Source organism: Aspergillus foveolatus, assembly GCF_047715535.1.
Source record: "Aspergillus foveolatus strain CBS 279.81 unplaced genomic scaffold BDW70scaffold_33, whole genome shotgun sequence".
Taxonomy (NCBI): Eukaryota; Fungi; Ascomycota; class Eurotiomycetes; order Eurotiales; family Aspergillaceae; genus Aspergillus; species Aspergillus foveolatus.
Window position 1 is genome coordinate 1 of NW_027396097.1, and position 21,663 is coordinate 21,663.

At 51.1% G+C, this 21,663-nt stretch overlaps 9 protein-coding genes across 9 annotated transcripts; 3 read left to right on the top strand and 6 right to left on the bottom strand.

Moving 5' to 3' along the window:
* Positions 1-195: 195 nt before the first annotated feature.
* Positions 196-2,204, bottom strand: BDW70DRAFT_72343 (putative carboxylesterase). The gene is made up of 6 exons (XM_073744679.1): positions 1,857-2,204; positions 1,619-1,788; positions 1,516-1,563; positions 1,265-1,446; positions 873-1,214; positions 196-813 (listed from the first exon to the last, which is right to left on the bottom strand). The coding sequence occupies exons 1-6, from the start codon at positions 2,039-2,041 to the stop codon at positions 235-237; spliced, it is 1,506 nt and encodes a 501-aa protein (XP_073594784.1). The 5' UTR covers positions 2,042-2,204; the 3' UTR covers positions 196-234.
* Positions 2,205-2,928: 724 nt separating this feature from the next.
* BDW70DRAFT_169033 (glycoside hydrolase superfamily) lies at positions 2,929-5,883 on the top strand. Its single transcript, XM_073742599.1, has one exon. It carries the CDS (start codon positions 3,109-3,111, stop codon positions 5,806-5,808), a length of 2,700 nt encoding a protein of 899 aa, XP_073594785.1. The 5' UTR covers positions 2,929-3,108; the 3' UTR covers positions 5,809-5,883.
* Positions 5,883-7,806, bottom strand: BDW70DRAFT_72368 (MFS transporter). Its single transcript, XM_073744680.1, has 4 exons — positions 7,584-7,806; positions 7,405-7,532; positions 7,297-7,356; positions 5,883-7,243 (listed from the first exon to the last, which is right to left on the bottom strand). The coding sequence occupies exons 2-4, from the start codon at positions 7,517-7,519 to the stop codon at positions 5,958-5,960; spliced, it is 1,461 nt and encodes a 486-aa protein (XP_073594786.1). The 5' UTR covers positions 7,520-7,532; positions 7,584-7,806; the 3' UTR covers positions 5,883-5,957.
* Positions 7,807-7,865: 59 nt separating this feature from the next.
* On the bottom strand, positions 7,866-9,223 carry BDW70DRAFT_72373 (cytochrome b5 reductase family protein). The gene is made up of 3 exons (XM_073744681.1): positions 8,855-9,223; positions 8,686-8,763; positions 7,866-8,611 (listed from the first exon to the last, which is right to left on the bottom strand). Exons 1-3 carry the CDS (start codon positions 9,120-9,122, stop codon positions 8,043-8,045), a joined length of 915 nt encoding a protein of 304 aa, XP_073594787.1. The 5' UTR covers positions 9,123-9,223; the 3' UTR covers positions 7,866-8,042.
* Positions 9,224-11,509: 2,286 nt separating this feature from the next.
* Positions 11,510-11,906, top strand: BDW70DRAFT_138517 (uncharacterized protein). The gene has a single exon (XM_073737227.1). It carries the CDS (start codon positions 11,579-11,581, stop codon positions 11,744-11,746), a length of 168 nt encoding a protein of 55 aa, XP_073594788.1. The 5' UTR covers positions 11,510-11,578; the 3' UTR covers positions 11,747-11,906.
* Positions 11,907-12,354: 448 nt separating this feature from the next.
* Positions 12,355-13,142, bottom strand: BDW70DRAFT_72499 (uncharacterized protein). The gene has a single exon (XM_073744682.1). The coding sequence runs from the start codon at positions 12,968-12,970 to the stop codon at positions 12,476-12,478; it is 495 nt and encodes a 164-aa protein (XP_073594789.1). The 5' UTR covers positions 12,971-13,142; the 3' UTR covers positions 12,355-12,475.
* A 42-nt stretch (positions 13,143-13,184) lies between these two features.
* BDW70DRAFT_151144 (uncharacterized protein) lies at positions 13,185-14,028 on the bottom strand (the record flags this gene model as incomplete). The annotated part of the gene is made up of 2 exons (XM_073739257.1): positions 13,185-13,622; positions 13,747-14,028. The coding sequence occupies 2 exons, from the start codon at positions 14,026-14,028 to the stop codon at positions 13,185-13,187; spliced, it is 720 nt and encodes a 239-aa protein (XP_073594790.1).
* A 323-nt stretch (positions 14,029-14,351) lies between these two features.
* On the bottom strand, positions 14,352-16,144 carry BDW70DRAFT_169035 (putative carboxylesterase; the record flags this gene model as incomplete). Its single annotated transcript, XM_073742600.1, has 5 exons — positions 14,352-14,972; positions 15,021-15,382; positions 15,430-15,605; positions 15,650-15,928; positions 15,978-16,144. 5 exons carry the CDS (start codon positions 16,142-16,144, stop codon positions 14,352-14,354), a joined length of 1,605 nt encoding a protein of 534 aa, XP_073594791.1.
* A 1,594-nt stretch (positions 16,145-17,738) lies between these two features.
* Positions 17,739-19,733, top strand: BDW70DRAFT_169042 (phosphatidylinositol-specific phospholipase C domain-containing protein). Its single transcript, XM_073742601.1, has one exon. The coding sequence runs from the start codon at positions 17,786-17,788 to the stop codon at positions 19,676-19,678; it is 1,893 nt and encodes a 630-aa protein (XP_073594792.1). The 5' UTR covers positions 17,739-17,785; the 3' UTR covers positions 19,679-19,733.
* The last annotated feature ends 1,930 nt before the right edge of the window (positions 19,734-21,663 follow it).

Here is a 21,663-nt window from a genome sequence, read left to right on the forward strand (position 1 = left end):
CAGAGTGACCTGGGATCCAGCGGACCTGAAGGGGCTTCCGTTGCATGGTTAAGATTGAAGGGCTTTCCATCCACTGGGCGGCTAGTTGGCTAAAGATCTCTGACAGACCAAGTGTAGAAGGATAGGAGTTGATGTGTTGGGAAGCTGCCACTAGCGCAACGTCACGTGTCAAGTATGCCTTCATACTGTAAGGAGTAGAAATGCAGTGGTTTATAGGTATTATTCTGCTCTATCTTAATTTAACAAACTAATCTTTCCCGCCGTCAAGGCAAACACAATGGGCAAGTAGACTCCAATTCCCGCCTCCCTCAGCGCCTGAAGATGCGCCACTCTCCGTCTCGCCGCGAACCCAGCCTCGGAAATTTCCCGACACTCGCCCACTGGTCCGAACGCAAAGCGCTTCTCGGGATTCCAAGGGCTTCTCCCATTCACAAATGCAATCCAACGTCTCCTCATATCCTTGCCCACCGCGTCCGCAGATGGATTGAAGGACAGATCAATGCCTCCGAATAGGAAAAGCAGGTCAACGGCGTGGTGGGACCGTGCAGAAGCTTGCCATGGGTTGACCTGGTCGACGACGTACTTGAAGACGCGTTTTCCGGCGGCAGTCATCTTGTCGGAAATGAGCTCGACGGGAAGGGTGTAGCGTGCGTCATTGACGAGGTCCAAGGCGCCGAGTTTGCATGCTGTTGGGCGGTCGGGGACGACGTTGTACATCTTGCGGAGTGTAGGCCCGTATGTTTGGTTTTGCTCGAACGCTGCGGCAATGGTTGGCCCGTCGAAGGTCTCGATGCCGTTGCGCCAGATGACGGACTGCATTGGTTAATACTATACGAGCAGTCTGGGAATCGGAACAGGGACGGATGACATACCTCGTACTCGGTATCACCGATCATGACCTCGTCAGCCTGCTCAGGTCTGATCTCCCAGTCCTTTAGTTCATCGTCCTCCTGTATCCACATGGTGTTGACGTTGCTCTCCTTCAATGCCCGTAGTAGGGACGGAACAGTAGCTTGCCGGAGCGAGGTCTCGCCGTACTGCTGTACCTTCGCCTCAAGTGCTTTGATGAGAGCATTTCCTCGTTCCACGGGCAGCGGGGATGACAGATACAGGGATCCGGAGGCGAGAACGGCCTTCTTCACCGGCGGGCCGGTGATGAGGTGCGCATGGACGTAGATAGCACCGGCACTCTCTCCAGCCAAAGTAATGTTGTCCTATCGATCTTCAGTTAGCCGATATCGTGGAGCAGACTGAGAACACGTACCGCGTTGCCGCCAAAACCAGCAATGTTCCTCCGCACCCAGTCAAGTCCCAATCGCTGATCCTTGATGGCCAGGTTCGTCTCGCCGCCGTCTCCGAAGCTGAAAATGTTGAGTCGGTAGTTGATGGAGACGAAGATGAACGGCTGGCCAGATTTTATGGAGTCAGCGACGAGCTTGGAGGGGTCTAAAAGCGTACTTAGTTAGAAAGTCAAATTCAAATTTCGAAGCACAAGGGGCTTTAAAATCAACGTACCGCAAATCTTGGACGCCGCAGAGCAAAATGTCATAATCTGCGAACCGCCTAAACACTACTATCAGCCCAAGCCATCACACCCAATGCATCGTATCCCGCATACCATGAATCCAAACCAGGACCGGGAAAGCGTCCTTGCTTGCCGCACCAGGAGGGCAGGTGATGTCGACAGTCAAACACTCGAACTCATCCTCGGCTTCCTGTTCAATCACAAAATCCTCGGGGATGCGGAGGAGATGGCGGACATCGATATCGACCTGGGGACATCGGGGCCTAGAATATGCAAGTATTAACCCAAAATCTAATCGTTGATCCGGCAAGGATGATAGAGTGTGACATACCCAAACCGCGAACTATCAACAGTCCGCCCGTCGAACCCCGTCACCGGCTGTGCGCGCTCAAACCGCCCAGGGATACTGGCATACTTGATACCGCGGAAATGATGAACCACTGTGCCGTCGCACTGCGTCTCGATTCCAGTGAACGTCGCATTCAAGCCGTCGTGCTGGACTTGCGGAGATGCCATTTTCCTTTTGAAACTCGCGGATGGTTGAATTGAGGATCAGTCGATTAACCAGCTTCGAATGCAGCCCCTCGATACCCGAGCGAGGATACCCCACATCGTCAGTGCCATGATCGTACCGGGCTGTGATGTTGCGTATTGGACCTGAGACTGCAGCGGTCTGCACAGGTGGAATGGTTCGTGGGGCTGTGCGGGGAGAACAAGCAACACAAAGTGGCGGCGGGGCGGGATGTGGTACTCGGCGGACGCTCGGCGTCAGAGAGACTCCATGTCACCACTAAGCATCATCTAAGTACTCGAAGGCTCAGCGTAGCGACGAGTAGCGACGAGCAGCGACGAGAATTTTCTTTTGGCGTGAAGACTCAGGACCGTACTGCAAGCCGCGATGTCTATATTTTCACCTGACGAGTTGGTTTCTCTTCGCTCCAGCGCGTGTGCGGCGTTGATCGCAACGACAGAACGTTGACTGACTCCATCCAGTGAACCGCTCTCAGTAATCTCTACGTTACCAACTCGAGATCAAATTGCGGTGGTTTAGGGAACCTCATACGATGTTTGGCCGAAGAGTTCATTCAGGGGGTTGAAATGGCCGCTGAAGAGGCATACTCAAGCTCATAAGAGTCAGTCCTCTCATGGCATCATCTGGGATCGGAGTATTGACGGAATTCGATGAACAACGAGGTAGACCTTTCAATGTCTGCAGGATACACGGCTCGTTTCTGAGCTACGTACCCCGCATTACGTGCATTGCTGCCGGGAAATAACGTCCCCACAGAGGCTTTGTATAAGGCGGGGTTTCGGCTAAATAACAATCGCCATGCAAGCGGATATTGACGATCGTCAGGCTTTACTTCTGCAGCGGAATTGGAGTTAATAAAATGGAGGATACTAGGTACCATTGGCGGAAGAATATCCTGAGACCAGCGGCTTTGGTCGAGCACAATTGGCAGATACATCCCGCGCCGTCGGATCAACAGAATACTGTGCTTTTCTAAGAACCTTAAAAAAAGGGACCGTTCGTCTCCCGCTGAGGTTCCAACCTCCTGGGCCTATGGACAAAGCCTGTCCTCATGAAACTCCAGTCTTGCGCATATCTAGGATGGGGCCTTGCCCTTGCGGCCTCATCTGCCGTTGCGCTATCAGCGCGCAACACCGGCAAAACTCCCTCGCAACGCGTGCGTGAACGAGCAAGTCTCAACTATCAATGGAAATTTTGGCACTCCGAGCAGATACCAGACAATGTTGTCTACGACCTTCGTCCCGACGCGAACGATTCCAGTCTTCAAGTATTAAAGCCCTGGATCCTGCCTGTAGGCAACGACTATATCAAGAACGCCAATGCACAACATGAGCGCCCATCTACCGAGCCGGATGGCGACATTCCATATGTGCATAATAGTTTTGACGACAGTAGCTGGGATGTCGTGCGTCTGCCCCATGACTGGGCTATCACTGGACCATTTTATACAGACGACGACCCCGAGATACCTTCAGCTATGGGTCGACTTCCAGTGCAGGGGGTGGGATGGTATCGGCGCAAGCTGAATATTACACAAGAAGACAGTGATAAAGTGGTCTTATTGGAAATCGACGGTGCCATGTCTTATCCCATGGTTTGGCTCAATGGCCATCTGGTTGGCGGTTGGCCATATGGATACAATTCGTTTCAGCTTGATCTTACTCCATACCTGCAGCAAGGGGAAGAGAACCAGCTTGCTATCCGTGTGGAGAATCCTTCTGGGAGCTCGTCAAGGTGGTATCCTGGTGGCGGGATTTACCGCAACGTGTGGCTGACCAAGGTTAATCCTACACATGTCGCTCACTACGGGACGAAGGTGACGACGAGGGATGTTTCCAGCCGGAAAGCAACAGTTGATCTCCAGGTGCAGATCGAGAACAAGGGTCAGAAAAAACAGAGGGTAGAGGTCGCTACGGAGATCTTTGACCTTGACTCTACGAATGGCCATGTGCGCGGTCGAAAAGTCGCACAATTTCCCAGGCATAAGGTTATTCTTGACAAGGACAGTAAAAAGTTTCTGTCCGCGTCGACGACCATTCGGGATCCCCGTCTATGGGGACCTCCGCCGAATCAGACCCCCAATCTGTACATTACCGTCACTTCGTTATACGACGCAAGTGGCCGCCTACTCGATACATACAGCACCGAGTTCGGAGTTCGTTCGGTAAAGTACAATCCTAATACGGGCCTCTCAGTTAACGGCGAGTCAGTACGTATCCAAGGCGTCAACCAGCATCATGACCTAGGTGCTTTAGGAGCGGCGTTCAACAGGAGAGCCGCACAGCGGCAACTGGAGCTACTGCGTGAACTCGGCGTCAATGCAATTAGGACAGCACATAACCCCCCGGCACCCGAGCTCCTAGAAATGACGGACCGGATGGGCTTCCTAGTCCTCGATGAGATCTTCGATTCCTGGGCACAGCAGAAGACTGACCTGGATTTTCACCTGATATTTAACGACTGGCGCGAGCCAGATCTACGATCCTTCCTACGTCGAGATCGCAACCATCCCTCTGTCATAATCTGGAGCATTGGGAACGAAGTCGCAGAGCAATCGGACGACGGTACAGCCGCAGCCATTGCGACCTACCTGCGGGATATTGTAAGAGAAGAAGACACCACCCGGCCAGTCACGGCGTCGATGAACAGTGCATGGCCTAATTCGTCCTTCGCGGGCGTGGTCGACCTCATCAGCCTCAATTACCAAGGCGAAGGTTTACGATACGGCCCGGCCTATTCACATCTAGAGGGAAACAGAAGGGACCCGCAGTACAGTGTATTCCATGTAACGCATCCCGACAAACTCATCCTGGGGAGCGAAGTCGCCTGGTCGCTTAGCACCCGTGGAACGTTCTTATTCCCCGTTACAAACTACACCAGTGCGCCTGTTAATGACACCTCCGGCGGAAACTCGACCACGCTCGAGATTTCCGCATATGAACTTTACTCATCCGACCCCGGCTCATCACCCGACCGCGTCTTCGCCACTCAAGACGAGCACTCCTTCGTCGCTGGCGGGTTTGTCTGGGCCGGATGGGACTACCTCGGTGAGCCATATCCATACTACGACGGCGCAAGGAGCGCATACTCAGGAATAATTGATCTCGCGGGATTCAAGAAGGAGCGCTTCTACCTGTACCAGGCACGGTGGCGGCCGGATTTCCGTATGGCGCGTATTGTGCCGCATTGGAGCTGGCCGGAAAGAGTTGGACAGGTTACGCCGGTCCATGTCTTTACCTCTGGTGACGAGGCAGAGCTTTTTGTCAATGGGGTGTCGCAGGGGAGGCTCGAGAAAGACCCTCTGACGTATCGGTTTAGATGGGACGAGGTCGTCTATGAACCTGGCGAGGTACAAGTCGTCGCCTATAAAAACGGCAGCAAGTGGGCAACAGATACCGTAAAGACAGCCGGCGAACCAACACAACTCCGTCTCACTCCTGACCGGGCCCAGATAACTGCTGACGGCGAGGACCTCTCCTTCGTGACCCTGGAAGTTCTCGACGGCCAGGACAATGTCGTACCTGAGGCGAAGAACCTAATCCACTTCGAAGTCTCTGGCCCAGGAGAGATAGTCGCTACAGATAATGGCTTTCCTGCTGACTACACGGCTTTCCCGTCTCACGAACGGACGGCCTTCAACGGGTTGGCTTTGTGTATCGTGAAAGGGGAGCTTGGTACACATGGGGATATTGTGCTTAGGGCATCTAGTGATGGGGTCGGAGAGGCGGAGGTGGTAATCAGGGCTTTGTGAGGATGCTAGGGCTTAGGAAGCTTCAGTCATCACTGGTGTCTTTATATACTATGCTATAGTATGCTGTAGTATGCCATGATGCAAATATATTCATGCGCCACTAAAATAGCGCCTGCCAAAAATATCCAAGGCGAGGTATATGATATGTATCAGGCCACCGGCATCTCACTCTGCTGGTCACCCCTCCACTGTCTTTCACTTCTCCCAACACCTTCACGTCGCCGAGAAACCCAACCCCCAATAAAGCCCAAGACCGGCACCCCCGTACTCCCCACCACTAGTGCCAAAACCCACGCCATAGTCCCCCATCCTGCATTCTCCCGAATAAAGCCTGCCAGAAACGGACCCGCGAGACTGCCGCCGGCCCACGCGGAATTTGACACCCCGTAGGCTAGCGCCATCGCGCCCCCCTTCCCCCACACCCCGGGATTAGCATCTTCTTTTTCCTGCACGACGTAGGAGACTTCCACTAGGATGATTGAGAACATAGCGGCTATACAGACTCCCACTAGAGCCAGAAGTGCGCATAGAAGGATGATGTCATGGATGCTGTCTGACTTCACGAGACGCAGACAGACAAGAACCGGGACAGTTGCGAAGAATGCCCCCCCTGCGAGGTATCGGCGGGACGAGGGGTAGTTGTCGTTGATGTAACCGAATATGGGGTCGAGGGTGTGGGGGACTGTGAGGGGGATGAAGACTAGGCCTTGGGCAGTTTGTTTCCAGTGGAATGTTTCATCGACGAAGAGCGGGAGAACGCTGTCAAAGGAAGTGAGAAGCAGAGAGAGGATGAAGTAGGCCCAGAGGGCGACGAGAATGCGCGATGACGCGAGGAGGGTGAGGAGGGCTGCCTTTCGCTGCTTTCTCTTTGGTGGCTGTTCGGCAGACGAGGGCGGGAAGGGGTGGTTGTCCCGTAGAGGTGCTGGCTCCGAAGATCTTTTTTCATGTTCATTCTCGTCTTCCTGGCGCTCGATATCGTCTGGCTGCTGAAGCTGTAAAGTCCCTGATACCGTTTCTTGCACTTGCTCATCCTCAGCGAGCCACTGAACCGCATCCTTCCCCTCAATCATGACAACCCGAAAGACGATATCCAGTGCAATTAGGGCAAACGCCAATGCAAATACCGAGTAGTACCCGCCATGCTCGTACAAAACACCGCCGAGTAAGGGGCCGCCCATAGCACCAAAGGTCATCCCCATCCCGATATACCCAAGAGCTTGGCCCAAGCCATCCTTATCGACAGTGTCGACCAGCAGTGCACACCCGACTGTCCAGACGACAGCCGCAGAAACACCCTGACATAGACGGCCGGCTATCCAGAGCCCGATGTGGGTTCCGACGCAGAGAAGGGCCGTTGAGGCGCCGAGGGCGACAAGGCCGAGGATCAGCGGCCACCGGCGCGACTCGATTCTGTCGGCGAGATACCCTGCGGGGGCTGAGCCTTTTATCAGCACATACGTTCCTCAGGTTCTGGGTGAGGCTACCTACGCGAGGATGCGAGGAGGGCCCCGCCGTACAGGCCCAGTAGGATCGATGTCCAAGATTGTTCTACCTGGCGTTATTGGGAGGATACCACATAAGGCGAAGAGTACGTACCATCGCCCTCTGCAATGCCAGCTCTTTCATTTAGCGCAGTCGGAGTCACTGGCACAATCTGGGGATTTGTCAGACTCGAACGTCGAAGCGTAACCCGATATACGTACAATCCCATACAACAAGATATCCTACAACAATGATTAGCATCAGATCAGCACATACAGGAACGGGTATCATACAGTGAAAATAGCGAATACAACCACAAAGACGATAAACCCTTTTGAGGCTCTCCACTCCAGCAGCAACGGGCGTTTTTGTTCCCGGTACCGCAGTGCCGTCAACATTTGTAAGGAAAAAAGCACAGTGCCTAAGATTACCTGCCGATAACTTATGCACTCAAACCTCGAACTTCCACGATATTGAGCAGGGCGAGGTGCAAAATCGATTAGAGAAAAGTCTTGTTGCGGATATGGACTCCGTTTCTAAAGCTTGGAGCGGCTCGAGCCGGAGTGGGACCCGCGGATCCCGAGACGTGGCGAGCTTGCTAATACTAGATTAGAGATCGCCCAAGCTCTACCCCAACAGTAAGCGAATGACGTGGAGCAGAATGTTGTGCTTTCTTATCTGATTCCACGCAGAGACTGAAAAGATAATGAAGATGAGACGGTTATAGTACAGAAGTTGAGCTGTGTCGTGCTTTAAAACCGGTAGATCCTATCCTTCGAATAGCCCAGCTGCTGCAGAATCCCCGGCTGGCCCTGGCCAAATCCGCCCCCAACCAGCGCCTTCTCCATCGCGGGCGGCCCGCAAACAAATATCTTCGTATCGGCCTCGTCAGGACCCCCCATGACCTCTGCAAGAACCTGCCTCGTCACGTAACCTGATCGCACGTTTGGAGCCGGCCTGAACTCGCTACCCGGCCGACTGACTGTATAGTGAACATCAATTCGATCAGGATGCGCCCGTTGATACGCATCAAACTCCTCACGCAGAAGCATATCCTTCTCCGTGTTGACGCCGAATATCACGGTGATTTTCGTCTTGTCCGCCGGATTGTCCAGGATGCCCTGCGCGAGCTGGTAGATTGGCGTTATCCCAGCGCCGCCGGCGATGAGGTAGACGTGGGAAAACTTGTTTGGGGTCCAATTGAAACCGGGAATGGATGCAAGAACGAAGAGGTTATCGCCTGGTTTCAAGCTATGCAAATGCGTGCTTGCCTTTCCGTTGGGATACCGTTTGACTAGCAGATCGACAAAGCCGGGTTCATCTATGGTTCCGGTCAGATGGTTTGGTCAGTTCGTCAGAGAACGCGACTAGAACCGGCTGGGAGGTCTTGCTTACCTAGTTTGCTGATGGGAGTATACGGTCGCACAGCGGGTAGCCAGCTGCCCTCTGGCTTCGAGAACGTAAGGAGAGCAGCTGGGTGAGATCCAAATTAGCCCCTCCCCAATTCCCTTTCTCTTTCCTTGTTCAGTTCCGCAGACTAATTAAGCACAGAGGACAGACTCACAAGTCAGACCGAGGCCACTTATTGAACTCTCTCCGCCAGGTAGCTCAAACCGCAGCCGCTTTGTGATGTCGTTGACGCTCTCTGAGCTGTGAAGACGGAGGGACTTGAATGCCGGACCACGGCCAAAGACCTTGTGTGGTTCTGCACTGCGCGACTCTGCGGACACGTTCTTGATCAAGCAAGTCGAAGCAGTATACGCGCCGATTCCACCGAGAGCGAGGACCGTCAGAGCGTTGGCGACGAGGCGCCGATTCACGAGGTTTGCCATCGAAGTATGTTTGGAATCGTGCTGCAAAGCGAAAGTTTGATCGTGAGAATGTGGATTCCGGGCGCTTCGGGCAGGGAATGTCTACCTGGATCATTAACTGGTTAAATATTCTGTCTCTGGTGGTCTCTGCTTGTCGGAGAGTGCCGGGGCCTGTAACACCGTAAGCAGGTGGGGAGTCTTGCTGCGCCCTACCGGTCACCGATCCGCCACGCAAACGCGAGTGGTGAGACTGATTTGGATAAACTCTGGATGGATTCTTGGTCATGGCAGCTGAAGAGGAGCTGGGGTGACAATCGCGACAATATCGACAATATTGATATAATGCTGCTACGCTCTGAATCGTGCCCATTCATCACGGCTTGACAACAGTAGACGGTGATCACTACCGGCTCATTAACGATCAGTTCTCGCCTCAATCTTCCAGCCCCTCTGAAACAATTCATGGAGCGGGCTCATTTGCGATTTCAAGGGTTGAAGCTCCAGTCGCGTCCATTTCCTAAGCTCAACGGCCGTGACGAGTCCATATCCTATAGCTGCGCTGCTAAGCGGCCTATGCAGGCTTCATTGGCGCACTAGGCCTAGATAAGCCGTCAGATACTGCTTGTTGACCACTTCAGGCGTCTCGTTCTAACGGCAGGCACTGCACTGCACTTTGGCGCGGCCGAAGAGCGCCTGGAGCTCCGTTTGCGCCGTCGGCTTCGGAAGCACCGCCGGAGCCGCTAGCGGTTCGGCCTCCGAATATTGTCTGGCGTGATCTCTCGGACAGAAGATGCGCGCATTCCTCCCATGGCGCAGCACATTGTTTCAAGAGAGAGCTGATCTGCAATGATCATCAGTGCAAGAGAAGAATGACTCAATGTCTGTTGTGGGTGCAGCCTAAAACCCAGATAAAAGGATGGTCCCTGAGACACTCGATTCTATTCGGCGGAACCGAGGTGACAATCTTACAGAAATTTCAGAACCGGGTTTGTTATTTACAACTTTCGCGCTGTTTTCGAAGTTCCAGACCACGTTTACGAATACTAACTAATACAGGTAATTTTTATTTTTTCCTTTTTGTCCCTTTAGGCCTCCGTACACGTTAGGCTGGCACAAAGTATATGCACTCTTTTGCGAGTAAGAATGACCGTTATGGCCATGCTTAATCCGAAATCAGTTATGCTGGCAAGCGAACTCATTAGAGGTGGCTGAAAAATCGTGATATTTCTATCGACAGCAGATAAATATATGACCCTTAGTTCACATAGGTAACCACGCCTTCCCTTTTCAAGAGGCATGAAAATAGTAAGATATTTAGCAGCAGGACATCATAAAGCATTATACAGCTTCGCTAAATAGACAATGATATTACACAAACCCTGCCATTTCTGCAGCCAAACGCTATAGTACTGTATTTGACTGCTGAAGAGGTGGGCCGATACTCAGGAGGGATCCATAATTCTCTCCGGCCTTGAATAGCAAACCAACGGTTTCGCTGCAGAGAGGCCTCAGCCTTTATATCAAAGGATCTTGATAAGTCTGCATTGCAGGCTTGGATACTAAAAGTTCCCAGGTTGGTAATGAGTTGAGGCAACTTCATCGAGAATTCGATGTTGGTAACTATGCCATAAGAGCTCATAGTATGCTTGAGGGTGCCAGTGGCAGGATCCCAGAGCTTAATGGTTCTATCGGTAGCCAGATGCCAGCAGCTGGCCATCTGGTGAGAAGGCTACTGCCTGAAGTAAAGCAGAGTGGCCCTCCAGAGTGTGCTTGAGGCTGCCAGTAGCAGGATCCCAGAGGTTGATGATCTTATCAGAGGAGCCAGATGCCAGCAGCTGGCCCTCTGGTGAGAAGGCCACTGACCGAACCCAACCTGAATGGCCCTCCAGAGTACTCTTGAGACTGCCAGTAGCAGGATCCCAGAGCCGGATGGTCCCATCCTGGGAGCAAGATGCCAGCAGCTGGCCATTTGGTGAGAAGGTAACTGATTCAATCCAATCTGAATGGCCCTCTAGAGTCTGTAATTCCCGGCCCCAATTATCTTCGACTTTTGGGCCTCTAGATAACCAATCAGAAAGCTCTTTTCCCAACTTTCCCCTAGCTGTCACCGTTGCTGGCGCGAAGATCAATCCAGAAGCAAAGAGTTGAAGAGGCACAGTATTTGCTATCTGGCTATTCTTCAAAACTACCGCTTCGCATCCTGCAGTATTCTCAAAATGGGGTGATTGTTGCCCTATCAAGCTTAGCAACAAAATTACAAGATGATATTTCTGACTCACTTGCAAAGCGGACTGCGGAGTGTTGATACACTCCACAATTTCTGCTATATTACCTAAGATGCTCATTACTTCTGCCCAGTGAAGAAAATGGACTTCAAGATATGCCAAGACAGTATCTGCCTGCGTCTCTGGATCCTTGCTTTGTACCAATTGGTAGGTCCAATAGCGACAGGAATACTGCAGCTCTGGTGGCAAATAATGAATAACAGAATGTGTATCAATGTCTCTGCGGTCAGTTCCATAGCTCTGAAGATTGCATATATTTTTCTTCAGCTTCTTGCACATGATATCAAGATAGTAATCTGTTGGGTCTTTGATGTGTCTGCTTCTTGTCAACCCAGATTGGAGATCTTTTGCGCGTTCTAGGACGAAGAAAGGAACTCCCGGAATGAGAGATGAAAAAGTCTGACTGGCATTGCCTCATCATTTGGTATGTTGAGAACTGAGTGCAGTGGGTTCAACCTGACTTTGATTGATGATAACTCAATATTCATCAGTTTGGCAAGAGCAACAGCTGAGAGTGGGGTCTCGAGGAGGATAATTAAACCAACAAGCTCTTGGATTTTATTAGCCAGCTTGTCTCGTCTCTCTTCGTCATAACTGGAAAGGAGCCTGTTGAATACCGGGAGGTATATTCCATCCAACTGTGACTCTTGGTTTCGGTTTTTGAGGACCTCAGCGAGACATTGCTCCGGGTCCAGATTGTGATCCTCAAACAGACGGCACATGGTGGCAGCGACAATGAACAGTGGAACCGACATGGTAAGCAGAGCCTGAAAATTAGTTTTCCCTGGCCAGTCTGCTGACAAAGACCGTTCTCTCCGAATCATAGTGAACTTGTGCTCAAGGAACAAGGATTTGTCATGTTCTATTATCGGGTTATAATCTTATGGAGAATCAGATCCTGCTAATGACTTCCGACATCCCTGAAGTCTAGCCGTATCGGTAGCTCAGGCCTGCTTGTGACAAAAATTCGCAAGCGCACTGACTTTGACACCTACACTCGTGGCAGTAGTTGAAGGATGGCTCGGATGTGATTGTCACCCTCACATTCATCCAGCGCAATCACGATGAGCAAGGTTGGGGCCTAAAAAGTCATGATTTCCAAGCCCAACGGAGGCTGTAGAACCAGCATTTCAAACTGGTCCCAAAGCGGCTTTGCTGATATTCGGGATCCTTCTGCAATACCCTCTTGACAGCAGGCAAAAGCTCTGGAATCTTGGTGAAAAGTTGCCTTGTGATTGTTGGAAAGAACCTGGTTGCATTTCCACGATCCTCTGCACTTCGTTTAAAGAAGAGCTTGCTCCCAATATTCCCATTTTCTGGAATGATCGCGCAATAGTTCGAGATATAGTGGACTTTCCCGTCCCCGCCAGCCCATTCAGCCAGAAAGAAAATGCACTTTCCTTCAGGGAGATTAGACCACTCTATTGTCTGGCGCCGAAGCTGTTGCCTAGTTCCTGGAAGACATTCATCTTCATGTTGATTGCTGTACGAATCATACTCTGCCCCATCTGCGATAGGTAGATCGTCGAGCTCAAGCTTCTGGTCAATCCTATGGGCATAACGAGCCGCAGTGTCAATACTCATTGACACCTTATCAAGCTGATTCTGAATGCCTGAAAAACCGCCTTATATCAGCACAGAGTCTACAACAACCGGGCTACACTGACCATACAGTATCTCGCGGGCCTGTTTTTCTGCTTTCACTTGGCTGGGGACAATTCGACATAAGATATCTTTTGCATATGCTGCCGCTGCCATTGCTGCATACCATTGCCATTTCTTATGGGCGTCTGCGTAGTCAGATTCCACGAATGACCAAACATGGAAAATGATTCATCAGGCCAGCTGCTTTCATCTCAAAACATAGAATGTTCTGTTCAAGTGCAAGCTTGTCCCGAAATTCGGCATCTTTACTCAGCTTGTTTCCAGATGCAATAAGCCCGTAATGGATTGCTGGTATATCCTCATCTTCATCCCGTTCTTTTCGAATGATCAATCTCGACATATCGCATATTTCAGCACACGTCCCTTCCCTGTCGGAAGGATGGATAACTTGGCTTTCAAACAGCCTATCACTGCCCAAATCTGGCCGTTTATACTTCCGTCTCATTCTTCTGTTGTTATCAAGCACCGTGTTGATTGCTTCTTCAAACTGATGGCCCTTCCTCTGATGTTGTCCCTTGAGGCCGTTGACCGCTGTTCTAAGTACAGTCAGTGGTCGGGAAAAGAACCCTGTCTATTGGAATCTTTGCTCTTGAAGTTCTTTGCCACAGTCATACTGGATCACACCGCCGTGTCCACCACCTTGGGACGAACTGACAACAATGTCACCCAGACGAATATCATGTTTTGCTCGGTACACCACCGCCCACACCGACCAGAAGACTGAATCGGATATTAGGAAAGCTGTGCAGCATATCCTTGGCGACGCTTGCAGCCGAGGATGTGCCATATTCTCCATCAGGGAGGACAGCTATGACAACGTGGTGGCCTCCAATCTTGCCTAATGTGTAATCATTATTGTCATTAGGGGCCAGGACGTCAGGCCGACCGAACTCGTGGTCAAGAAAACTTTGAGCGGCAACATATTCAGTCCCTACGGCACAGATCCAGCCGACGGTATAATCCTCTGGGTCAAGCATGGTGGAAATAGTGGCGGTTGGAGGATCAGCCTTTTCTGATATTATTCGAGAGATGAGTTGGTTCGCGTGAAAACTGAGCGCAGTTATGGCGACGTCTGTAAGATAGCTGAGTATGGGCGCAGAGCAGACTGTGGCGAGATCTACGAGAACGCATGCCTGATTGACTACCGGATGGTTGAAAGCATTAAGGATGCCTAGGGTGCTTGGGGTCGTGATTTACGGTTTCCAACTAGGTCGAAAGCAGGATCTGGTAGAATATTCAGGACTCCCATCGTGAAGTATATGAAATTAGTTTCAACAAAAAAGCGGTCAGTTCGTCCTGATCACAACGTCATGAAGACATTAAAAACACTCGCCAGTTCATCGAGCGAAACCTTCTCTGTGCAGTCGTAGAGATGTCGTCGTCGCTGACTTTCGCCCCCGAAAGCCTGGGTAACCGTTCCAGAGGGGTATTTCTCGGACGGCCCATAGCGCCTTGCTGTAAAGCCTTCTGTCACAGTTCCTCGGGTGATAGCGGGCCAAGGAGCCTGCCCGTGACAGAATCTGAAAAAGTCCTCAGCAAACGCAGTTCCGACTGCTTGCTGTTCTGGCGATAAGAACTCGCGGAAATTCTGGAAGAGGTACGAAACGTCGAGAATGTGGTTTGTTCGGCCTTTCCACTGTCCTTCCCATGGATTTCCCTCGTTGAAGTAGTAAACGTACGCGTTTCCTTTCCATCCTTGCGCGAATGTCAGAACAGGGGTGAAGAACAAGACGTCATTGATATAGTTCAGAACGGCAGGATAAGCCTCATCATCGCTGGCGCTTTCATCAGTAATGCCGTATGAATTCAGGATTTCGTCGACTACGGCGGGTTGAGATTGGAGCGCTGTCTTCAGAGCCATAATGAACTTCCTGGCGCAGCCATTCTTGGTATGCGGGAATAAGAAGGCAATGATGCTTGCCTAGGACATTGATTAGCCCAGATATGGCACCACGTATAATGCACCTACATCCATCTGAGAATCTCCGATCAAGAGGTCGGTGCACCAGTTCTTCCCTTTTGGGACGTCCGAGGCTGTACTTCCTGTGTGTGCGTGCGAGGGCGCGGCTGGAACAATGTCACCGTCGATCGCAGGAGCGGCCAGAATAGACGGTGGCAGTTGAGAGACAATGTCAGAGCCCGGCCTCTCAAGCAAAGCTTTGATCCTCTCAGCAGGCGTTGCATCCGACAGCCCCAGAGCGGAAATTGCTTTCTGGTAGTTCTGCTCATGTGCGTCGTAGGGCAACGGCTGGCTGAGGAAGTAGGTACCGCTTATTGCGATAGCCCTCTTGAAAAGTGGTTTCTCGGAATTTAAGTGGTAAGTGACGGATGCTGGATGAAAGTTAGCTCTTTCCTTGGTAGACAAAAGTGTATTATACCTCCGCCTGCGCTCATTCCCGCCACGGTTATATTATCCGGATCACCACCAAACTCGTGGATATGCTTCCGGACCCATTCAATGGCTACACGTTGGTCTCTAAGACCATTGTTTGCTTTATATCCAGCATTACGCAGTTCCTCGGAGGTCAAGAACCCAAAGGCTCCCAGCCGATAGCTAGCGGAGTTAGTGCGAGTCTATGTCTATAGCCAAGCACTTACTTGATAGAGACTGCAACTATGGGTAGTTTCTTCTCGACAGAGAGCCGAACGAATCTTGCATAATCGAACTGGGGCCATGAATTGGCACCTATTACGAGGCCTCCACCATGTATGTACAAAAAGACCGGAAGTCGCGAAGAAGGTGTCGTATCAGCAGGAACGGCAATATTCAGGTTCAAGCAATCCAAGTCCGATTGGGGGAGGTCCTTCTTGGGCAGAGTATGTTGGACATGCATCAACTCTAGATCACAACCAATTGGAAGCGAGACCGCAGTAGGACTGCGATGCAGTTAGTAGCAGTCTGTATGCTCGTCTAGGACACGCTCACCCGTCAATTGTGGCATTGAGAATATCGCCCTCGCGACTGTCGATTGGCACTGCCTCTGCCAATCTGTCTTTCAGTGTGGCATATTTGATTCCGAGATACTGCGTGACCGCGTCGCTGACCTTTCCTTGAATGGTTCCAAGACTCGTGGTCTCAAGTACAGCTGCCATTTTGAAATCACAGTAGCCCTTGATTTGAATTGATGCTTGGTAGAAGTTGGCTCAACAAAGAAGACTTCGAAGATGTGGGGGAAGGTTCCTAGCGCAGGGGCGGGGAAACTCCGGCGCTTGCCCCACGAGAACGCGCGCTCCAAACGTCGCCTGGGGTCTGGACTGGCTCACCAGCCAAAGAGACATTGCCAATGCAAGTTCATTGTTAATTTCCGATTAACCGTTGTTCTTGATATCAGAGAAAGCTTCTGCTTATTCTCTATTCGCCTCCCGTGTTTATGGAAGTATATCTGACCGTGCTTTTGCTTTGCGACTTTCGGGATTCCCCCATGACCACCGTTCCCATTGTAGTTGCGGGGAAAGCTTCGTGGCTGAAAGATGCTGGACCGTACTCGATAACGAGGTGCACGGATAGATGCAGGGGCCTAGACCTTTGCCTCCCAGTGTTCGACAAAATCCGGCGGAGAGCGTCCTAAGAGCATGGGCAGTTAGCGTTTAAAATTGATCACGGGTGACAGGAATAGCTAGCACACTCATTGATCAGAGGATAGTCCAGCATGCGGATGTCCTTGCGGGATGGGTGAATGGTGAGAAGAATCAGTTCTCTGTAAAGTCGAGAGGAAGGTAGAGTGAGAAGTCATTCGAGCGGGGAAATGCAGCAAGTCTCATGCGCCTTCCACCTGACTCTACCACTTCTTCTCTTCCACCCCAACACTCATCCACACTAAACACAGCCATGGAAACACAACTTAACAGATGTGAGATAGACTTGTTGGCTGCGGCAGTCCAAATCAAGATCAGCATATCTGACCTTTGAGCTGTTCCCTGGGTATTCAGCCAAGGTCGAAAAACTAAACTACTTAACTATTTTCAGATCCTGCTGCTGGAAATTAATCGATGAAGTTAGCCTGTGATCAGTAGTCACAGGTTAACACTCTGTCTCTGTATGTGGCCACGGCTGTGAAGAAAAAACCTCAGCGCTACAGAGCACATACAGGCTGCTGCTGATGCCCGCCGCGATGGTTACACATGTGAAAGACTGTCCGAGCCTTTGCGCCATATCAACATTGTCAAATACAAATCTGTGGCTAGTCTGGTGCCTGAGCGACTAAGATTGAGGGTTCTTCTGTCTTGTGTGGACATTAAAGCTATCAGTGCCTTGGCAGGAATGCGGACAACCCTTGCAATATTCGCAACACTCCCATCAGTTGCAGCACCAGACCGGCCCACGCCTATTTAGGTAGACGGACAAAACTCAGACTGACCGGTCTTGAGGTTGCAACGGCGGGCTTTTTATCGCTCGGCAGACAGACAGGCTGGCTGCTGATCAGGATATAATAGTGTTTTTAATCTAATATATTCTGCAGGGGCCGAAAGCGAGCAAATCATACCTCATGATCAGTGTCCGCCACGGCGCTAAGGTAAGTCCAACGAAGAACCCCTGGGCTAGAGCCGAGCTAGGGACTCGCTGCAACATCACCAGGCCTTGCTAGTGGGTGTGATTGGGTGGTAGCACCAAAGAATCGCGGTGCAGGTGCTTAAATAGGACTTCCGTCTCTCGGTCACGGCCACTTAATGCGCTCTCCCCATCTTTCGAAGCAGTATGCCCTAACTGCTTGCTCCTTAAAGCAGTGACCGATTATGAAACTAAGTCAGATTCTGGCTGGGCTCGCTGGTGCGTCCAGCCTCTGCTCGGCCCTGGCTGCATCTACTTCCGTGCCGTATAGAACGAACCATGGTCAAAAGATCCAGCGCAACGGTGTCACAGCGGCCGCTGCTGTATGTAGTGCAGATGAGGCGACATACGGCTCAGAGAAGATGCCAGCAGGAGAATACACAGACTGGGGCACACTCGGGCTCGACGATGTGACTTCCGGACGACAGTACATCACAATTGTTAATTTAACCCCACATCGGTTCAAGCTGGACAGCACCCACTCATACCAGATGGATAAGTTTGACTGGGGCGATATTCCACCTGGCCGCGCCAGACAAAATATTGCCCACTACTCGACTAGGCTGACAGCGAACCCCGTTGACACCGGCGGCGAAGCTTATTACTCGATTGTAGGCACAAGCAAGAAATTCGCGATTCGAGCAACGACTCACATTCCGCATATGTACTGGCGCCGTACAGTCATAGATCTGAGTGATATGGCGCTAGGCCAACGCGAGTACCTGGATCCTAGAGCGGAGGTGCCGGTTACTTTGGTCATCACGGGCAGTGACAGCTATGGATTCATGGCGTCACTCACTCACGGCAGCGGTAACTGGATGAAGCAAATGTACGATGTAATCAAGGACAGGCCGCTGCAACATCTTGTCATGCCCGGTACGCACGACTCAGGCATGAGCACCATCAGCGGTAAGATCGTTTCCATAGGCAGCGAGGCCAACACACAAACCCAGGGCCTTAACATTTACGACCAACTCCGCGTGGGTGCGCGATGGTTCGACTTGCGCATCATGAGCGTTCACCAACCTGATACGAGCAGCTACGAGTTTTGGGTGGCCCACGTCAACGACGAGACGGCTGATGTTCCTGTCGGGAATACTGGCGAAAGCCTAGCCGATATCATCAACGAAGTCAACCGTTTTACTTCAGAAAACCCCGGAGAGATCATATTCCTGAAATTGAGGTATCTCATCGGTATCAAACGGCTACCTGGCGGTGCGATCCGGTGGGACACGGCGATTGCCAACAAGTTTTTCAGCGAACTCAAGAAGATTAACAACCGCTGTCCAAACCTCGATACGACCACAAAGTTTCAACGCCAGAAAGCATCCTACTTCATGGATCAGAACAACGGTAATGGATGCGTTCTCTTCCTCCTCGACGGCTCCAATATTCCCTCCGGCGTCCCGAGCTCTTCACCTTCCGATGGCATCTATCCAGCGTCGGCCATGGCCGTCAATGATCATTGGTCAAACCTCGCCACGACACAGCCAGTAGCCGAGGATCAAATCGCCGTATGGTCAGCCATCAACCGTGTCTCGCCGTTCACGAACGACCAGTTCCTTATCAGCCAGTGGCTTGTATCCGCAGACGCGCTCCAAACAACCGCTCTAACTATCCAGAATATCGCCATCATGCCTACGAATCCAGCATTGTACTGGGCGGGTGTGAATGCTATGAGTCCCACAAAATGGCCGAATGTCCTTCTAGTTGATTATATTGGCGTGGTAATCACAGACCAGTTTGCTTGGAATCAGCTCAGTGCTGAGATTTACACCCTCTCTATCGGACTGAATCTGTATATGCTCAGTGAGAACTGCGATGTGAGCGGACAGCGGTCTCCGCTTCTTCCGCCTGTAGCGCAAGCGTCAAAGACATTGGCTGTGAAGAGTGTGCTTCAGAAGATCACCCCGTCTTGGAACGGGATTATCTTTGCGAATGGGACTGTTATTGATGATCCACCAAGAAATCTGCACTATGGACGCGTGGAGCTGCTGAAGAACGGGACTGTTTTTGGAAACGGGACTGTGCTGGAGAAAGATGTCCCTAATCCTTATTTGTATTCTGTACTGGCTTAGCTGTTGCTGTAAGTGGTCATTACTCTTATCTGCTTCATTAGTATTACTATGCTGCGAGTTCTCATACAACATTCCTCGCTACCGACAAACGTGAGTCTGTCACAGAATAAATGGTGACAACTTCGATCAGTCGCCCACCAAGCTGCCATATATCTCAGTGTTGTCTACTAGGACATGAAAATATGTTGACTGGTGCACTGGCTTTTTTATGACATGATCGGGGAGGTGCAATATCAAAGACTAAAACTGAAACACAGGGCTAGATCATACGGGCTGAAGGATCGGCTGACCAACAGCGTGTGGACGGCGAGATGGAGACTGCGGCCCATTGATAGTGGACGCAGTTTTCTCTTGATACGCGCCTCTAGACCGAGTCCATATTCCTCGTGACGCTCAAATAGAGCACAAATATATCCACAAGCAAACCTGGATTAGCAGACTTAACAGCACCAGGCAGCCCCGGACACTGACTGTTGATTAACATAACGCGGAAAGATGCGTCGATCGGTCGAAGCTCAATGCCACCATAACACTTTTGGCGGCCTCACAACTACCGTACTTGCATTCGTGGCTGTCACACAATGCTTCAAATTCGTATTCCAGATCGCCAGATATCTTACAACTGGATGGGATTTCCTTTCCCGCATGCACAACCGCCACTAACATGCCGCACGGATCTCTCCTCTACACCTCCTTAATACTCCCACAACAGCGAAGAGACGGACGACTTCAGACAAGAAGGGCACTTACTGGGCAGTCAACCACGTCAAAATGTATAGCTATGCCCGCAGAGCCTGGATGCGCGAGTGGCGGTATGATATCCCGATACAGTTTGAACTATTGAACTAAACGGGTGAAGATGCGCCGCTAGTCGATTGATAACTACATCTGGGTAACATATAACGAGATGCTTCACGAGGATGTTGGAGCATTATCCGGGGTCCTGTGTTCGTGGGTTGACAACGCCTACCACGTCCTGTCGCTGCAGACCGGCGTCGTTGATCGTCGGAAAGACAACAACGGGTCCAATCACAATCACATTACGAGGATAACCATATGGATACCGTGTGCTGTAGTTATACCAGTCATCACCGTATAGGTATAAACAAGGGCAGGCCAAGTCAACACCCGCGTATCGGGCGCGGTTGCTGAAGGACGGACGGCTCCATGCTGGACTATGCCATATGCGTGAACACACTCTTCAAGGATATTCGCCTGGTCTAATTGGATCTAATGAAGCGTTCCGTGGAACAGTCGCGAATTGTGGTTATGGTGGCTCTCTGTGATAAATGCTGGTATCGGTTCCCTTTAGACCTGGGATGGGACGAACGATGCTGCAGACTAATGCTTGAATGTCCGAAAATCACGAATCATGGCCTGTAACTGGCTGGATGAATGCAGTCTGACCATCGAATACATGCAAATGCGTTGCACAAACATGCGACGCACTTGCGGACGCAATTGATATAGTTCTTGGAGCCAACATCATGGAGCGTCGCCGAAAGCCTAAAACAAATCACCGATGGCCCAAGGACCTTCCACTATGTGAGCACTTGGACGAAGGCCTTTGGAGGAGATAACGTCTGTAGTGCTGGGTCTGCTGGGAGGGTGGAAAAGACATGCTGTCTGCGGACCTGCGAGCTATAAGTCTCTGCGAAAACAACGACCGCTCTATGTACCAGTGGCTTATAACTATATGTCCCTTGGGTCTGCTGCCCAGCAATTGCCTGCTACTGAGATGTTGCAATGGCAAAATCTCAGAAAAATTCAGAACTTTAGCATATTTCTTTCCACCCACTTCAGGAAAAATCACAACCCGGGCCAACCGTCCTATTTGCATTAACATTTGGAATGAAGGAATGAAAGATGCACCCTTAGCCAGCTGACCAAGCCAACTCCGTTTCGTGTCCAATATATTAGATGAATTAAGGCCCTGCGAGGATTCGATTAACAAGCCAGACAAGCGAAGTTTAGTGCTTGGTAAG